At 39.8% G+C, this 17133-nt stretch overlaps 2 protein-coding genes across 3 annotated transcripts; one reads left to right on the forward strand and one right to left on the reverse strand.

Moving 5' to 3' along the window:
- Window positions 1-4501: 4501 nt before the first annotated feature.
- Window positions 4502-9408, reverse strand: uhmk1 (U2AF homology motif (UHM) kinase 1). The gene is made up of 9 exons (XM_034582107.1): window positions 8657-9408; window positions 7984-8113; window positions 6850-7036; window positions 6563-6760; window positions 6123-6217; window positions 5916-5992; window positions 5724-5822; window positions 5537-5625; window positions 4502-4726 (listed from the first exon to the last, which is right to left on the reverse strand). Exons 1-9 carry the CDS (start codon window positions 8931-8933, stop codon window positions 4580-4582), a joined length of 1299 nt encoding a protein of 432 aa, XP_034437998.1. The 5' UTR covers window positions 8934-9408; the 3' UTR covers window positions 4502-4579.
- Window positions 9409-10229: 821 nt separating this feature from the next.
- akr1a1b (aldo-keto reductase family 1, member A1b (aldehyde reductase)) lies at window positions 10230-16681 on the forward strand. Of its 2 annotated transcripts, none has more exons than XM_034582110.1 (9): window positions 10230-10382; window positions 12319-12414; window positions 12951-13070; window positions 13245-13396; window positions 13781-13976; window positions 14076-14275; window positions 15726-15798; window positions 15890-15976; window positions 16368-16681. In XM_034582110.1, exons 2-9 carry the CDS (start codon window positions 12334-12336, stop codon window positions 16431-16433), a joined length of 975 nt encoding a protein of 324 aa, XP_034438001.1. In that variant the 5' UTR covers window positions 10230-10382; window positions 12319-12333; the 3' UTR covers window positions 16434-16681. The 2 variants fall into 2 exon arrangements, with proteins under 2 accessions (XP_034438001.1, XP_034437999.1); XM_034582108.1 differs by having other exon boundaries at window positions 10263-10473.
- The last annotated feature ends 452 nt before the right edge of the window (window positions 16682-17133 follow it).

The following is a 17133-nucleotide window of genomic DNA, read 5'->3' on the forward strand; positions in this document are numbered from 1 at the left end:
AAGGAGACTTACTATGAATCTGTTGCCAGTCAGATATCAACAAACCTCGGCATCAACAAGGGAGCTTCTACTTATTTGAAGCCATGACAATAGTACTTATGGATACAACATTGTGCTGATATTATTTTATTCTCCTCATGTTAAGCTGATTGATATTGGCATGCAAGTAAATAGGTAATTGGGCATTAGTGCATTTATGTAATTAATCATGAAATCTGATATGCTTCTCTTTTTTGCTTTTCTTTTCAAATTAATGTCACTTCGAACTCTGGCAGATTTTGATGGTTATTTTCATATTTCACATTTTAGAATCTGGAAACATTTTAATGATTAAAAGAAATGTTAGTGTGGCCGAAGTTTACATACAGACACAAATTGGTCGAAAATGATGTGTGACTGGTCACAAATAAGACATTTAAATATCATGGTATGGTCCAATGATGTCATTGTATGTCAATGTTCTTAATAGATCTCTGCAGCTTTGTTGATATTGCTTGATGGTTAACTGTGGCAGCGAGCATTAACCACAGTGAGACAGAAATGTCACATTAATAGGGTTACACATAAACAGTGTGCGGTGAAGACTGTAGTACTCCCAGTTTGGGAATAAATGCTATTTACACCAAAAGTGAAAAACTAATTTTATAGTGATATATTTAAAACAAAAAAGAAAAATACTTATTCCACTTCTAGGAAATCAATAAACGTGATGAGTATTGTGTAAACAAAAACAAAAAACTGCTGCTTTTGTATACCCCAGTACTTAACTGGTCAGAAGATGTTTTAAGGATTCAACTTAAACAATCTCCTACTGTAAAAAGGATCAGCATGCAGCAAACAACTTAGTATCATATCATTCAAATCAGCCTGAATAAATATCTGAGTCTAATATTTAAACACTGCTGCCAGACTCATTGTTCCACTGCAGACACTCACAGCTCTGTGGCAGCACAATATCTCTCAGACTGCCAATGCTTACATGCAGGGCTAAAGCTGATTTAAAGGTTCAGTGTGTTGAATTGGTGAATACCCCTCACCTCACCCTTCCAAACATAAAAGAGAACCTGTGTTAAACTGCAGTTGTCATAAAAACTCAAAAAGGTGTTTAGTTTGTCCAGTCTGAGCTACTGTAAAAAACATGGCGGCCTCCGTAGAGAGGACAAGCTCCAGATGTAAATATAATGCTTTTATATATATATATATATATATATATATATATATATATATATATATATATATATATATTTATTATATATATATAAATAAAGGGCCCATTCTAGGGTAAAGAAAACAACAATTTGTATAATTTAGATGATTACACACATGTGAAGACATCACTAGGATTATTTTATATTCCATTTCAGCCAATAAATCCCTTTCACCTAAATCTTATACACTGAACCTTTAATCAAGTCTGAGGGGCACCACTGAGTGCAGCAGGAAAAAAATTTAAGAACAAAGATATTATAATACTGAGGTGCAGCCATCAACAGAAGAACCTGCTTTGTCCTCGTCTATGTTAACTAGAAACAGTACAAACCCTAACTCCATAGCCACTAATAACCTAATGCTAACGTGACGTATATAAACCACAGATACAGAACCATCCTCCAGTAGAAGATGAGGACAACTGAACCAACACAACAATTGATTGGAACGTGATCATGTTGCAGTGCATTTAAAAGTGGCAGTGAAGCTTTAAATAGTGGATTCAGTGGATGCTACTGTTAATAATGTCACATGCGTTTCTGTCCTTTGTCAGTCATCTCTTTAATCTTTGCTTTTGTCTGATCACCTGTTGTGGCATCTCTCTCACATATAACATCGTGTTCAAAAGGGATGAAAACAACCCTAAGCCATAGGGAGATGGCCGCTTTTGAAGTGACACTGGGAAGAGGCTGGTTAAGTGTGGAAGACCACATGCTGTATGCATGTGTGGGGATAGAAACCCTCAGTATCAGAGATCTGTAAAAGACCATTACAGTTGACTGGTTTGCTGTCGTTTTGTCAAAAGAAGCCATGCCACAATTTGTTGTGCTGTGTGTGGCTGTTCATTAGAAATCGTCTTGCCAGCTCCTGTGAATATGCGGCATCTCGTTTCAAACTGAACCCAACACTTTTAATGAGGAGGGCATGAGCAAGTGGTTAAGATACATGTAACTGCAACGCCCCAACACTCCATTTTAGTTGGGGACCTTTGTTACACACGATTCTCTTCTACCCATGTCTCCTGTCTGGATCTTCAATGTAAACTACTTATTTGTTCAAGCGAAATGCCCCAAACATTATTCAAAAGAAAAAGCAACCTCATTTTCAGACGAAACACACTCAGTAACACAGCCTCTTTAACTAATTGAATCTACACTCTCACAGTATCTCAAAACTATGTATAGACCATAACTTGTGCACACTGATTTGTCAGGCATCATTGAACACAAACAAAGTTCTCTCATTCAATAAGGTGCAGTTGATCTATGGCGAGTTTAGATCATAAGACAAAATCAAACTTCAAATGCCTTAAAAGACTATCCTGACATTATCAATGATTTGTTTTCGGTCCCGGTCCTTGCCAAACTATGAGACGAAGATTGTTCATTGGTTTTCAGTCCAGAATTATTATTGAGGGCCACACTGACCATCTTGATTATTTACCACAGACTGCTAAATTACAAGTGCTTTACAGACATGTGGTTGGAGTCTTAAATCAAGTTTTTAGGCCAGCATTAAATTTCAAGCTCAATCACATCAAATATTGTAGAAAAATAGCGTTTTTTGGAGTCACTCCGTAAAGACAAAATCTCCAATTTTTTTATTTGTCTGTTGCAGAATGTGCAATGAGTGTGTCAGAAAGAAGATTTATACGTCCATAAGCTTCAGATATTTTCTTAATTTATGTGAATATAGTTTTTCTCACAAACTGAATTAATTACCCATTCAGAAGGAGCAGTGCTTGATCTCAGTGAACCAGTTGCACTTCTACACACCAGACTTTAAAGCACGACTAATCAACCTTCATCCTACCTCTTAAAGATTAAACATTGAATTATGCCAGAGTTCAATATGCTAGGCCCGACGTAGTTAGGTTTAGCCAGTAGCTAATGTTGGCTAATGTTAGCTCACTTAAAGTGGCTAATGTGGACGAATTTAAGTGAACTTAAAGTAGTACATATTGTCTAATGTTAGCAGACATGAAGTAGATAATGTTGGTTAATGTTAAGTAGCTAATGTTGAATAATGTTAGCTAACGTTGTCTCGTGAAAATATGTCTCTAAAAACACACACTCAGTTTACTGACTTCATGACTCTCCACTTCAAGTTATAGCCTGGTTTTAAAAACTAAATTAGCACTGAGCAGCTTTTGGAAGAAAATCAAGATACTTCTTTACGATTATCATTGTCTTTAACAATCCATGTTGTTAGCGAGCAGCACTACGACTGCTGGAAGGGAATTATTTTCTAAGGCATCTGCTTCAGCTACATGAGCAACCAACACATGCAGGTGCGGCACAACCTGTTGTTGTGGTAGCATTTTGGTTAGTTAGCTAGCTAGCTTGTGAATGTCATTGGGCACTTGTATAGAAACCATCTGATGCTTCCCTGTGTGACAGTTTGCTTGACGGGCACTGCAGGTCCACTGATACCATGATGGACTCAGTGGAACCAAAAGAACATTAGAACGTATGGATGCTTTTGTAACTTGTAACTAACGCAAAAAAGCTACAAAGCATTCGGCTACAGGACAGGGCACATGGAGCCCTGGGCTTGTTCAGATACTGGCAGAGAGAGGGACAACTACCAGCTGGTAGAGGGGTCACTCTTAACTATCTGTACCTGAAAACTGCCTAAGGAGCCACAGCAAAGGCTTCCTGTACATCCCCTTGTACCGCCTTCCTCTCATTTATGTTCAGAAAAACAAATATTAACAGGCAACTATAAGATGAATATTATCATCATTCATTTAAGAACAGGACACTAGTTTCACTGCAGGACATCTTCAGTTGATAGGGATTTGTTGTTGTCATCAGGATTTTAGGTTTCAGACATAGAACTCCCATTCATTACTACTAGGAGGTCAGTGTTATCCCGCTTGTTTCTAATCTCATCCCTGAAAGTATTCGACTAAATTTCTAGAGAGATCTAGAGATATGCAACTATTCAGATTCACATTCTCTCAGCATTGGTCCTTTCTATGAATGAAGTGTGAAAATGGAAGAGAGAACAGTAAGTAGTCTGTCCCCAGAGTCATTAGTAACAACAGATGCAGTTCACCTTGAAGCACCAGATTGATGTGTACTGATAAGAGTGTCACCCAGACTGGAGGCAGCAGAGATGTGATGAGTGTTCCTGTATGCTGCTCACAACTGAGTTCAATTTATACTCTGCATGAAACACAGATGTACCACATGACTTACATGCAGAACTTTAAACTACACTCCTTTTTAACTGAATGCATTTTAACTGCAGGATGGCCACTCATAGCTTCTAAGGTCTTGTTTTTTTTACAGGGAGAAAACAACTTCTCTCTCTCTTTTGTGGTGACCTATGCAGTTCCAAAAGACGTAAATTGCGCTTTAGGGCTTTACTGCACAGTTTGATACAAGTAACCTCTTTTATAAGCGCTGAGAGGGTAGAAGGTGGCCACGACAAATTTCCCATCGAAGGTGCGGCCTGTCAGCAACCTCTGAGCCTCTTGGGAGTCGCCGGAGTTGGCATACTCCACAAACACCTGGTGGACACAAAGAGGACATGGATGAACAAGTGGGTGAATGCATGTAACCGTGTGCTGTGGCCTGATCACAGCACAGTACAGGACGTTTTCAAGCTGGAGGTCCTTCAGCAAACACATTTCATATTGATTTTGGCAGTTTTGCTGATATTCTTTCTTTATACAAACCTGTTCAATAGATATTTGTTGCAAATTTAGATGATTGTTTGTGGCTGCATTGTATTTTACATTTAATGAATGTAGTACCACATACTGGCCTGTATCTATATCACTTTCCTGAATTGTGTGCATTGTAGTTGTTGCACAAAAAATGTAAAGGCTTCCTTCCTTAGTAGAAGAAAAATGTCCTGCCATGAATATTTAAGACAATGGATAATGAAATGCATCAGTAAATATCAATCTAAAATCCACTGTCAATAAATAAAGGAACTAATACTCATTCACAGGTCACTGTATGTGGATTATCTCAAGAAGCATCTGCAAGGTTGCAGTTGCATCCAGTGGACAATGGTGGCAAGTACTGGACAAAGACAACACAGAGAAGCACTAAAATCAACAAAAATAACTACATAAAATGAAATAACTAAAATAATCTGAGTCTTTACATTCCACTTCCATACATAAGAGTGTATTGCCCCTTGCCCTCACCATATTTTCTCCTATTTTTTGCACAACAAGGTGCACTAAGTATGGTGTCTGAAACTAAGTACAGGCTTTCTATCATCAGATCGCTGTGCTAAATGTTATTGAGAATCCGTTTTTGTTAAACAGAATTTTTTCTGAAGATCCTTGCTGATGAAACAGACTTACCTGTCCTTTCCCTGGATTCTCCTTGGGGATGAGCAGAGAAACCACTGAGCCGTATTTCTGGCACTCCTCTTTCATGTCATCCAGGATGTCTGGGAACAACAACGTACATGAACCTCTACAAGCTTGTAAGAAAGTAGAAATCAATTTGGAAATGTACCAAATAATTGATATATAAGATATGCTGTACCTTCATACTCATCTTCATTGTGCAGATGACTGTCATCAATCAGGTTGAGCAGACGCAGAACAGGAGAGGGCAGCAGGACCAGGTCCTCTATGTGAGGAGCTGACACAAACACACACACACACACATATGTGTAAACATGGCTCACTGAGGGATATGTTAATCTTGATGTTTGTCATAAATATTGACTCATACCAAAGGGAATACTGAAGAACGGGCTCAGGAGCGCAGTTTCAGCTGTGCATCTTTGCTTTGGGTCAATGAGAAGCATGCTGCAGACACAACATAACCCAATCAATAGTAAGAGACATTTCAGAGACCAGACTATAGCGCTCTGCTTACACAGCAGGCAGGATTGTGTCATTATACAGTGCAGCTCATAGTGTAGTAGATGAGGTTTACCTTTTGATAAGGTCTCTGAGGTGATAGACAGGGATGGCAGGGCATGCCAGACTGTTGCTGGCAAAGATATGGTCAACAATGGCAGCACAGTTATCCTAAAGAAGAGGGAAAACGATTGCAGAATACTGTTTTAGTATTGCATAAAGGTGTCTGCATTATTGGACATTTCCTTGCTGAAAATTTCCAAAACTTTTAAACCTTATTTTCTCTTTCAGCCCTATATGTATTGTATACTGTTTTGTTTTTGTCTTGTTTTTCCACTTTGTTGTAGAATTTATAGGGGAAGTTTCACTGCTACTCTAAGCAAAGATTTAATTCCTTTTACTCATAGATCTTTTATGTTTCATTACTTTCTTAAGCCTTCAAATAGAATCTTGATGAACTCAAATCATCAATTAAGTCCACATCATCCCTCTTGCCTGAATTGAGCTTTGTCATACCTTCCACTCCTGTGAGCGGACAGTGTCTTTGAGTTTGATTCCTGAGAACATCTCCAACAGGATGATGCCAAGGCTCCACAGGTCCACAGCGGCTGTGCAGCCCAAGTCTCCCTCCACCTCAACCCCGGCCTGAGCAAGGCTGTTCTGAATCTCAGCCTCTGGTGCTCGATACCCATCTGTCTGGATGTACTTGACATCCTGGAGGAAGTGAGGAAGAGTCAGGGTTAAAAAAACAAAACTTGGGTTATCCCAGCTCCTCTTTTAATCTACTTCTAAGTCACACATACCTGGTTTCCCTCTTTGAAGCTGAGGCCAAAGTCGATGAGCTTGAAGCACTCATCGTCAGCACTCCACAGGATGTTGCGAGGCTTGAGATCGGCATGGACGTAGCCCTCCTTGTGGAGGAAGGCGAGAGCCTCTAGGATGTCTCTGGCACAGTGCTGGACAAGCCACATGGAGTGGCCCTGCTGGGGTCTGCCAAGAATATATATCATACTGTGAAGTCACATAGAAAGCTCAAGTTGTCTTAAATATATTAAAGCTTTACAGTGACACCATCCACCGTTATTCATTATATTATCTTTCCAATTGTTCTGAGACCATGTCTATTTTGACAAGTCTGAATTACTTTCTTTCACAACATTCTGGAATTAATTTTTGAAAACCTGGTGATATTTAAAGGGTCTGTTCAACCAAATAATGACTTTACCCTTTACTTTACACCTAGTGCTGCTGTGACTTTTCAGTCAGGATTTTTATTAACTCACTGGTGCCACTGTGCAAAGAAAACTGCCCTTGGGATTAAACAATTAATATGTGTGTTTTACCTTTATTGTCTTGTTCCAGTTCACAATACAGGGTTTGAATCAGTGATCATTTGTATGAGAGGTGAATACTTTCTCCCATGAATCATTTAGCAACACAGGCAGTTTAGTGTGGGTTGATTTGTTTTACCAGTAGATGGCAATGTCCACTCTTTTGAATGAAGCTTTATACATGATTCTATAACTGATACAATGTATCAATGCTTGCTTACACTTTTAGTGCTTTCAGATTCGCAAACAAAATTCCATTAATATTCATTGCACAAGGGAGGCGAGGATGTTTTAGAGAAGAATAAAAGGTTAAAACAACATTTGATAATAAAACAGAAACTTCCTGTATGACTAAATCACAAGTAATAACTGTTTGATTGTTTAATCTAATCTTTGGTGGGGGTTAATGGGGAGAACTGTTCCTTCAAAGATTAGAAACAGTGATACAAATGATCATGTGTGTTTCGAGACACAGACATGATTAGGCAGAGAATGCCTTGTATGCAGCATGTAATACCATTTCTGGAATCTGTACATGGTTGAGCTCGACTTATAAATTGGCCGACTGCCACAGTCACGGTCATCAGAAAAAATTCAACTACTCACCTACCACCTTGATTACCACTGCATCCTCTCACCAACAGGTCGGACACACTGACATCCAAGAGCTCCAGCAGGAGACAGCGAGTGGAAACACCCATACAGCTGCTGTTGGTGAAAACCCCGTACAGTGTCACTGTGAAGAGAATGAATACATCATTACAAACAGCAAGGCCTTTACCCGTGCATTCACATCAGGTTGACAAGACACCAAGAGGACGGCAGTGTTTAGTCTAGAAAAACAGCAGTGATACCATGATGTCGATAAATGAGGACCTGACTTGAACTGTCAACTCAAATACAGCCTTTTCTATTTAAATAAAACCTTTACAATAGATTTGCAAACATAACTGTTGTTAGCCATGTTTTATGGAATGATAACCTGAGAATTTGAAAGACTGACATGCAAGAGAAATCAGTTGTTGCTACATAAGTTATCATATGCAGAATCAAAGAGCAGATTTACAATGTTTATAAATGGCCTGAGAGCTTCACTATACCATTGATGACCAGTGTGTTCAAGTTGAATTCATAGATTTCCATGTTCAATTTGGTATTTTCTCTATTTTATACAAAGATTTCTAATAAAAATTTAATTTCCAACTTTAGTGTTATTGTCTGCCCGTCACATACATACAGGTCAACATTTTTTAAAGAACAATGTAAATATTAATGTTACCGATGTTTTTGTGTCCCTGTATGTCCTCCAGCACAGACCTCTCCTTGTGATACCCGTAATCTCCTCCCTGAGTGTCGACCTGAAACTGCTTGACAGCGGCGGTGGTGGCTCTGCCTGAGCTGACCCGGTAAACCGAGGCCGAGACTCCTTGGCCGAGGCGCGACTCGACGGTCCATATCTCACCGAAGATCTCGAACAGCACGGGCTTCATGCTCTGGTCTACGCTGCCCTGCGACGGTGCCTGTGGCTTTGGCTCGGAGGAGCCGCAGTGAGCCATTGGGCGACGGCAGACGGGTGGACAGGAGGAGAGGAGCCAGCTAGTTGACAGGTGGGAGCAGCTGCAGGAGCATTATGAGCGGACCAGGCACTATCAGCGCCACATAAAACTACCAGGACGAGTCAACAGCAGCTGGCACACAATCTGGCAACCCCTGCAACATTGAGAGACTTAACCAAGGAGCGATATCCCCGAGCATATTAGTGGACAGTTTCCTCACCGAGGCTGTCGAAATGACTTCACGCATCAACCGACTAAAAGTTAGCTAACTTAGCTCCCGAGTTTCAGCCCAAAAACCAACCTCTTCCCCCATAATGTACCGGATATTGTTAAAGCATTTTAACGGAACACTACAATGTGACAGAGCTTATCGGGTTGGAGTGTTATGAAGTTTCACCTGAGTTGTTGTAAACTCAGGTTGTTGACATTAATCCTATTTCCGCTCCTGCACCCCTCCCTGCACGTCTGTGCCACTTTTCTACAGTCTGCCCCCTGCTGGTCAGGAGTAAACCTACACGGGTTTGTCTGATTTTTGTCTGATTTTTTCCATCAGAACATGAAATTGTCTCTATTATGTATTTTTTTTATCAATCTTAGTGCAGAGATTGCAGAGATGATGCAAGCTTTTCTATAATAGAAGGTAAAAAAATCTGCCTCCATTTTAAAAAGGACAAAAAGAAGGTTCAGCCTTTACTAATGTACATTTATTGACGTGGGACTTGGCCAGTATACTAAAAGAAACTGTCTGAGCTGAGGAGGCTGATTCAATTCAATTTAATTCAATTCAATTTGAATAGTGCCAAATCATAATATACATTACCTCAAGGCACTTTACGTAGAAGGTCGAGACCTTAAAAATAGTAGAGAATCCCAACAGTTCCCACAATGAGCAGCACTTTGGCAACTGCGGAGAGAAAAAACTCCCTCATTAAGGGAGAGAGGAGAGAGAGAGACCAGAAACAGTTGTGTACCATCAGGTTTTAGGTTTCATCTCTGAATATATATGTTATAATGAAAACAATAAAAGTGATAATTATGGGTGTAAAGATGTAATAATAATAATAGTTGTTGAGAGAGAGAGAGAGAGAGAGAGAGAGAGAGAGAGAGAGAGAGAGAGAGAGACTACAAAAGTCGAAATTGTCTGTTTGAGAGAGAATAGAAAAAAACACAAAGTTAGTGACATGTACTAAAATAAATAAGTTATGCAGCATAACTAAGGCCTGGTTCAGGACTCCCCTGATCACAGCCCCCATCCAGCCCATAGACTACAGGCTCGATGATGACTGGTGGTTTCCTCCACCGGAAACGGAGGAGTCACCATACCGGAACAGGAAGTGTCAACAAAATAAAGTGGTGTTTTTGAACCCTTGAAGAAATACACGACAGTCTCTGCACACCTGGAGGACCACAGACAGAGGGCCCCTGTTTTTAAACGCACATCATCAGACAGTAAGTGACCGAGCAGAGAGCCGCAGCTCACATGCAGTCATTGAGACGCGAGCGGCTCATACAGCTGACTGTCCGTCTGCTGAGAGGGACAGTGAGTCTTTTAACACTTCAGTGGGAGCCGGGAACACGAGAGGCTTCAGGGAAGTGTGTTTATATACGAAGAAGCTCAAGCTAGCTAGCTCTAGCTTTAGCAGCTAATGGTCCGGTTCAGTTTCTAGTAACAATAACAGATGCTACTGCTATTGCTCTTATTAAGCAGTGTAACGTCGGCCATGTCTTCATGCTAAATGCTGTGTTTTATTACTGTATTTAAATGGCACTCAAATCTGCACGTGAGCGGCTTTATGTCACGTCTCGAGCTCATTGTCGCTGAGGTGCGGTTGTCGCGCGTGACTTGTTTTCAGGAAGTCAGCTGACAGACCTGGGATTTTAGATCCAGACATTTTTATTCCCGAGATATTTCAGAAACCACCGATGCTTCAGACGAGTCTTCCTTTTATTCACGTCACATTGTGGATACACCTTTTATTGCTGCATACTTGTCTTTGCTCAAATGAATAATTCCTGTCCTGAAATAAAATGTAGAGAGCTTTATATAAAGCAAGTGAATTCAACAGACCCTAAAACAAGAGAGTAAAGTCTGCTATAACAGCATGCAATAAAATAAGAACTATGAAAATAGCAATGGTATTTTTGCAATACATTGTGTGTCCCACTCCCAATATGGCCACAGTTTGTAATACAGTTATTTGAACCACTGTTAAATATTTCTCAGTATCACTGTGACTGCAGCTGACGCGTGACTTTTGTCTCCTGTATTTCCTTCACTGATTCAGCACCTGTATGAGTCAAATAATCATCAAATCAAACTTAATCTGTACAGCCCATATTCACAAACCCCTGTCATAGGGCTTTACAAGGTGCGTCATCCTCTGCCCTTAACCCTGGTCGTGAGTGAAGAAAAGCCACCCAAAAATACTTTTAACGTGGGGAAAAAAAGCAAATAAACCTTAGAGAGAGTCACATGTGAGGGATCCCTCTCCCTGGATGGACACACACATGGATTTTCCCCCTATTTTAACATTTTGAAAAAGACAGCCTTTTGACATTTTTATGAATTTCTCAAGGATAATTGCACAGATCTTAATGGAGAAATCCAGCACATGTAGAGGAGTGATATCTATGAATGTTTGCAATTTGATGTGGCTTGATTGAATTTTAGGGACTGTTGGGCTTTGGTGATGTTATGCACCTTTACTGCCATTCTGGTTACCTCCACCAAGTAGGTTATTAAAACCATCAAGGTGGTTATGTTCCGTCTAAGTTTGTTTGTTTGTTTGTTTGTCTGTCTGTCTGTTAGCAGGATTACACAAAAACTAATGGACAGATTTCCACGAAACTTGGTAAAAGGATGCAGTATGGGTCAGGGAAGAACCCATTTAATTTTGGTGCAGATCTGGATCAGGAGGTGGATTCCAGAATTTGTCTAGCTTTCTTTAACATTCCGAGAAAGGGTGTTTTTCAAAATTTCCATAGATTTTTTTTTTTTTTAGGGAATGATTCATGGATCGTTATGTAAAAATATATTTGGCATGTTTACAGGACTGATATTTATGTGTTTGAGTGCAGCTTGATAATAGTGGACTGTTGGGCTTTGGTGGAGGTATGTGAGTGCCTTTCTAGTCTCGATGTGTGACCTTTATTTTATTTTAAGCACTCTGTGCTTTGCTTCCCCAATGAAGCTTGCATTGGATTTCTCTCCTCCATTGTGTGGAGCTGTAGAAAATACATTTCTCATGCTGTTGCATAGCTTCATATGGCCAAGAAGAGCGCTGCAGTTTTGCATAAAACTCTTGCTACTGCAGCTTTAAACATCTTAGTGAGCTGAGCAGCTCCTTGCACAGTCTGAATCATGCTCTCCTTGTCCTTTTTAAAGGTGCTACTGAAAGGCATGAATGACTTTGCAGTTCTCAACACGGGGCGGAAGATGCCCCTGCTCGGACTGGGAACGTGGAAGAGTGAGCCAGGAAAGGTAGATCATTGTTATGGTTTCACAACCCTTGACTTAACTGTGAGCTAAAGCTAAAGAACTGTCAGTAGATGGTGGCAACAAAAACAAAGCTTAAATGTTTGGTCCTAATTTGCCAGATGGAGACACACGGCTCTAAATTAATGCCAGTGTTGCTCTGTGTCTGCTGCATGTGTCAGTAGGCAATGGTTTATTTACAGGTTTAATATATCAATTTTGTATCGCAATAATATTGTAACATTGCACTGCACCCACAAGGCCAAAATATTATTTAATGCTGCTATGACAACATAGATCCTCATTTATCAACCAAATGTGGAAAATCTGTCAAATGTTATACCTGTCAAAAACAGCCAGATGGTATTTTAATGTTTCCACTATTGTTTAAGGACAAACGCTGAGAGAGTGTGTACTCACTAAAAATAATAACAAGTTCAAAGATTTACCAGTTGATGTCCATGTCTGTAAATAATTTGTCCTTGTACCTTTTCTAATCTGTTTTTCACTGTACCGGTGGCCACATTATATCCCAATTGCAGGTGAAACAAGCAGTTGTTTGGGCCTTGGATGCTGGGTACCGCCACATTGACTGTGCATCCATTTATGGCAACGAGGCTGAGATTGGAGAAGCCCTGCAGGAGACTCTGGGCCCCAACAAGGTGAAACACCTTCACCAAACTGCCTGAGAAGCTCATGCTGAGATCCTGATCTCTTTCAGTTATCTCTATCTATAGTCTGTACTTTCTCATCTGTATTATCCTGACACTCACAATTCTTCTATTAGAATTTCAACACATTTTCTGACTACATCCGACATGTTTTGTGTGCACCAGTCACTGAGGCGAGAGGACGTGTTCATCACATCCAAGCTGTGGAACACCAGACATCACCCAGAAGACGTGGAACCGTCCCTGCTGAAGACCCTGAAGGACCTGAAGCTTGAGTACCTGGACCTCTACCTCATCCACTGGCCCTACGCCTTCCAGTGAGCTCAACCTGCTCTAAGGTCTAATAATGAGAGAATTAACTTGTTATCCTGAGAAAACCACTTTTGTTTTCTTGAGATAACGAGGTAATTAAAATATAATCAGGTGAAAACATCTTTGGTATCCTGAGATAACAAGGTAATTAAGTTGTTATTTCAAGATGACGAGATGGTTAACCTGTTATGTTGAGACTGTGGGTATTTGGGGAAAATGGTATAATTTACAGTTCATGCTATGTACATTTAAAGTGAAACTTGTAGAGGCGGCTAAATTTTGTGACGAAACAAGGAAAGGAAAATGTCAAGTTTGCCTACTTCCTTCCCTCAGTCTGTCTTTGGTTGCTTTTAATCTCTTAAATGTGGCCCCCCCTTTGTATCCACCAGACGAGGAGATGTTCCTTTCCCCAGAAAAGAGGATGGCTCCATGCTGTATGACGACACAGACTTCAAGCTAACCTGGGCTGCCATGGAGAAGCTGGTGGAGAAGGGTCTCGTCAGATCCATCGGCCTGTCCAACTTCAACAGTCGGCAGATAGATGAAATCCTGTCTGTCGCCAGCATCAAACCTACTGTCCTACAGGTACATGATGTTTAAATGAACTGCACCAAAGAGTTGAGGTGAGAAACTGGCACTAAAAGTCTTGAGTCACACTGGTGTTTCTTTATTTTGCTTGGACAGGTAGAGGGCCACCCCTACCTGGCCCAGGTAGAGCTGCTGGCCCACTGTCGGGACCGAGGCCTGGTGATGACAGCCTACAGCCCTCTGGGCTCCCCTGACCGGGCCTGGAAACAGCCAGATGAACCCGTTGTGCTTCAGGAGCCTGTGTTCGCCACCCTCGCAGAGAAATATAAAAAGACCCCAGCTCAGATTATTCTGAGGTGATTTCACTATTATGTGAAGGTGTTTTTGCTAAATGATACACTATATCTTTAGATTAAAAAAATCTCCCTTTGAGTTTTCAAATTTGATCTCTTTTCTTAAATCAATTTGTTTTGAGGTTTTCACATTTTCAAACTTTGATTTTAAAAGGTTAGTTTCTGTATTGACAATTATTTATTGATTCCACGTAACAATAATGTTTGATATATTCCTGAAACCTATTCTCTGATGCAGTGAAAGTTAAATACTGTCCCACCTTTGATCGGAGACATCCACTTGAGCTTCCTCATAAATCAGCCAGACTGATACATCTATATTATCTTACTAAAAAGGTATTGGTGTTTATTTAGTTTCAATACAGAAAGAACAAATTAGTTTTGAGGTAGAAGAGCGGCTGGGGCTCAGGGGTTTGAGCGGTCGTCCTCTAATCAGAAGGTCAACGGTTCGATCCAGTCTCCCCCCATTCCACATGCCAAAGTGTCCTTGGGCAAGATACTGAACCCCAAATTGCCCCTTCTCATAGACATAAGTGCTGCACATAGATGAACTGTATGAATGGATGAATGTAAAACTTTTCTGTAAAGTGCTTTATAAATACAGACCATTTAATACAGTGTCCCTGTTATGGTAAAAGGTTCAACTCTATTTGTCTTGATCATGATAACTTATTGAAAATATCTGTATACATATAGTGGCTGACATATGCCTATACATTTTTAGGCCCCAGATATTGACTTTACTACAGAAAAAGCCTCAAACGGTAAAAATATAGTGTAAAAGTCACTTTCAATTAATTAGTTAATTATGTAAAACAATCTCTCTTCTTCAGCATTTCTTTGTGTGTTTTAGCTTGACTATTAGAAACCATTCGGTCTGCACCGTTAACATTTACTAAATTATGCTGCAGTGTCTTTAGTTGTCTGCTACATTGGACCTGGCAGCTCAACTCACAGCAGCTAAAGAAATGAAACTCATCCAAATATTCAAGACACAAGCAAATGAATAAAATGCAGCATCTTTACTAGTTTGATAACACAGACACAACACGTGCAGTAAAAAATACTGCATGTGAGCAAATGTAGAAAGTAGGTGCAAACTGAAGTTCATTTACAATCAGTGCCTCTGTCACGTTGACAGAGACATTGACAGCAATGACAGGTTTATTTTCCAACTGAAAAATATCCAACTCTCATAATTCTCGATCAGCTATATTTAGTTCCTTTTTTGTTTTTTCATAATTATGTAAAAAATAATGTTGGAGATTTTTGAAAACTTACTGCATTGGTATCAGTCAGTCAGGCTCCATTAAAACAATCAAAAAGACACATAATGCTTTGAAGAACTGTTAACAGCATTGTCATTGTATGGTTCATTTGTAGTAACAGGGCTGAAATATGCAGTGGTTAAATGAAGGAAACTCTCCAGTGACTAGGTGTGTTTCATTCACAGGTGGCAGACACAGCGAGGAGTGGTAACAATCCCCAAGAGTGTGACTGAGTCCCGCATCAAAGAGAACATTCAGGTGCCACAGGGGTTTTAGCCACAGTAACTTTGGATGTTCTCCTTAATGATCTTCTTAAATCAGACAACGCTGATGACATTTTCTGTTGCAGGTGTTTGACTTTACCCTGGAGCCAGAGGAAATGAAAAGCATTACAGCGCTGAACAAAGGCTGGCGCTACATTGTGCCAATGATTGAAGTAAGTGGGGTTTCACTGGCCAACTTAATGTTCTATTCCAGTTTGTAAGAGATAATATAATGGAGCCTGTTATCATCTTGTAAGGTCAGACGAGGATTTTAAGTTAAATTAAGTTTTCTATGGTGATCTAAATTATCATATTTTTTCTATCCTGGATATAGTAAAAATGGGGTAAATGTATAGGATATTGGCCCAAAATATTACAGATGTTAAAATTTTAGTTAAAACATTTCCTTATTGCATTTAATCAAGCATATTGGTGGAAGCAGAGGCACCTGAAGTGAATGTGTGATTGAAAAGCAACAGATTGAAAAACAGTTTGAAGAGGTGAACGTAAACCCATCAGTGAAGACAAGAGGGCAACGTTTCAGCTCTGGTTTGGATGTTGCAGGTGGAGGGAAAGCGAGTTCCACGGGATGCAGGACATCCTCATTACCCTTTCAACGACCCCTACTGATGACTCGCACTACAACCTAAACTCGTGCCTTCAACTACCCCCATCAGCTCCACGCCTCAAAAACACCACCCTCCCACATCACTAGTAACATGTTCTGGATCCTGGCTTCAGAATTTGTCTTTAGTTCATGTGAATTGTTGCACGTTATCATTTCAGGTTAATGTTGGTGATGGAGACTGGAAAATCTTGACTGTACACATTATGTATGTGTTATTTTTTAAATAAACATTTTGTTACTTCACTTGGAAGTGTCTTTATTTGACCAGGTGATTCTTTACAAATCAACAATGTGATGTTGTAGAGTTTTAACTCAAACTATAAATGTTTGCAAGATTTGTAGTGTTTCTATTGAGTCAATTCACAAAAACTGCAGCAGATTTTAATATTAAAACATTAGACAAGCAAAACATAATCTTAGTTATTCTATTCCTCAAAGGTAGATCAATAAGTAATGAATAGATATGTCAAGTGTTACTCAGTAAAACACCTTATTTCCTTTAGAAGTAAATTTTATACCGTAGTGTTGCTATCACACCAGAGGAATAAAAAAGGTATGCTACAAATCACACTATGACGTGAAAGGTTTCACGTTGTAATGTGAAAAGACCAACAAATTATTCAAGTTGTAAATCATTACTAATCTACATTGTATAATTTGTTGAGAACAAAACAACGTAACATCGATCGATGGAAACCAAAA

This window comes from Hippoglossus hippoglossus, chromosome 4 (assembly GCF_009819705.1).
Source record: "Hippoglossus hippoglossus isolate fHipHip1 chromosome 4, fHipHip1.pri, whole genome shotgun sequence".
Classification (NCBI taxonomy): domain Eukaryota; kingdom Metazoa; phylum Chordata; class Actinopteri; order Pleuronectiformes; family Pleuronectidae; genus Hippoglossus; species Hippoglossus hippoglossus.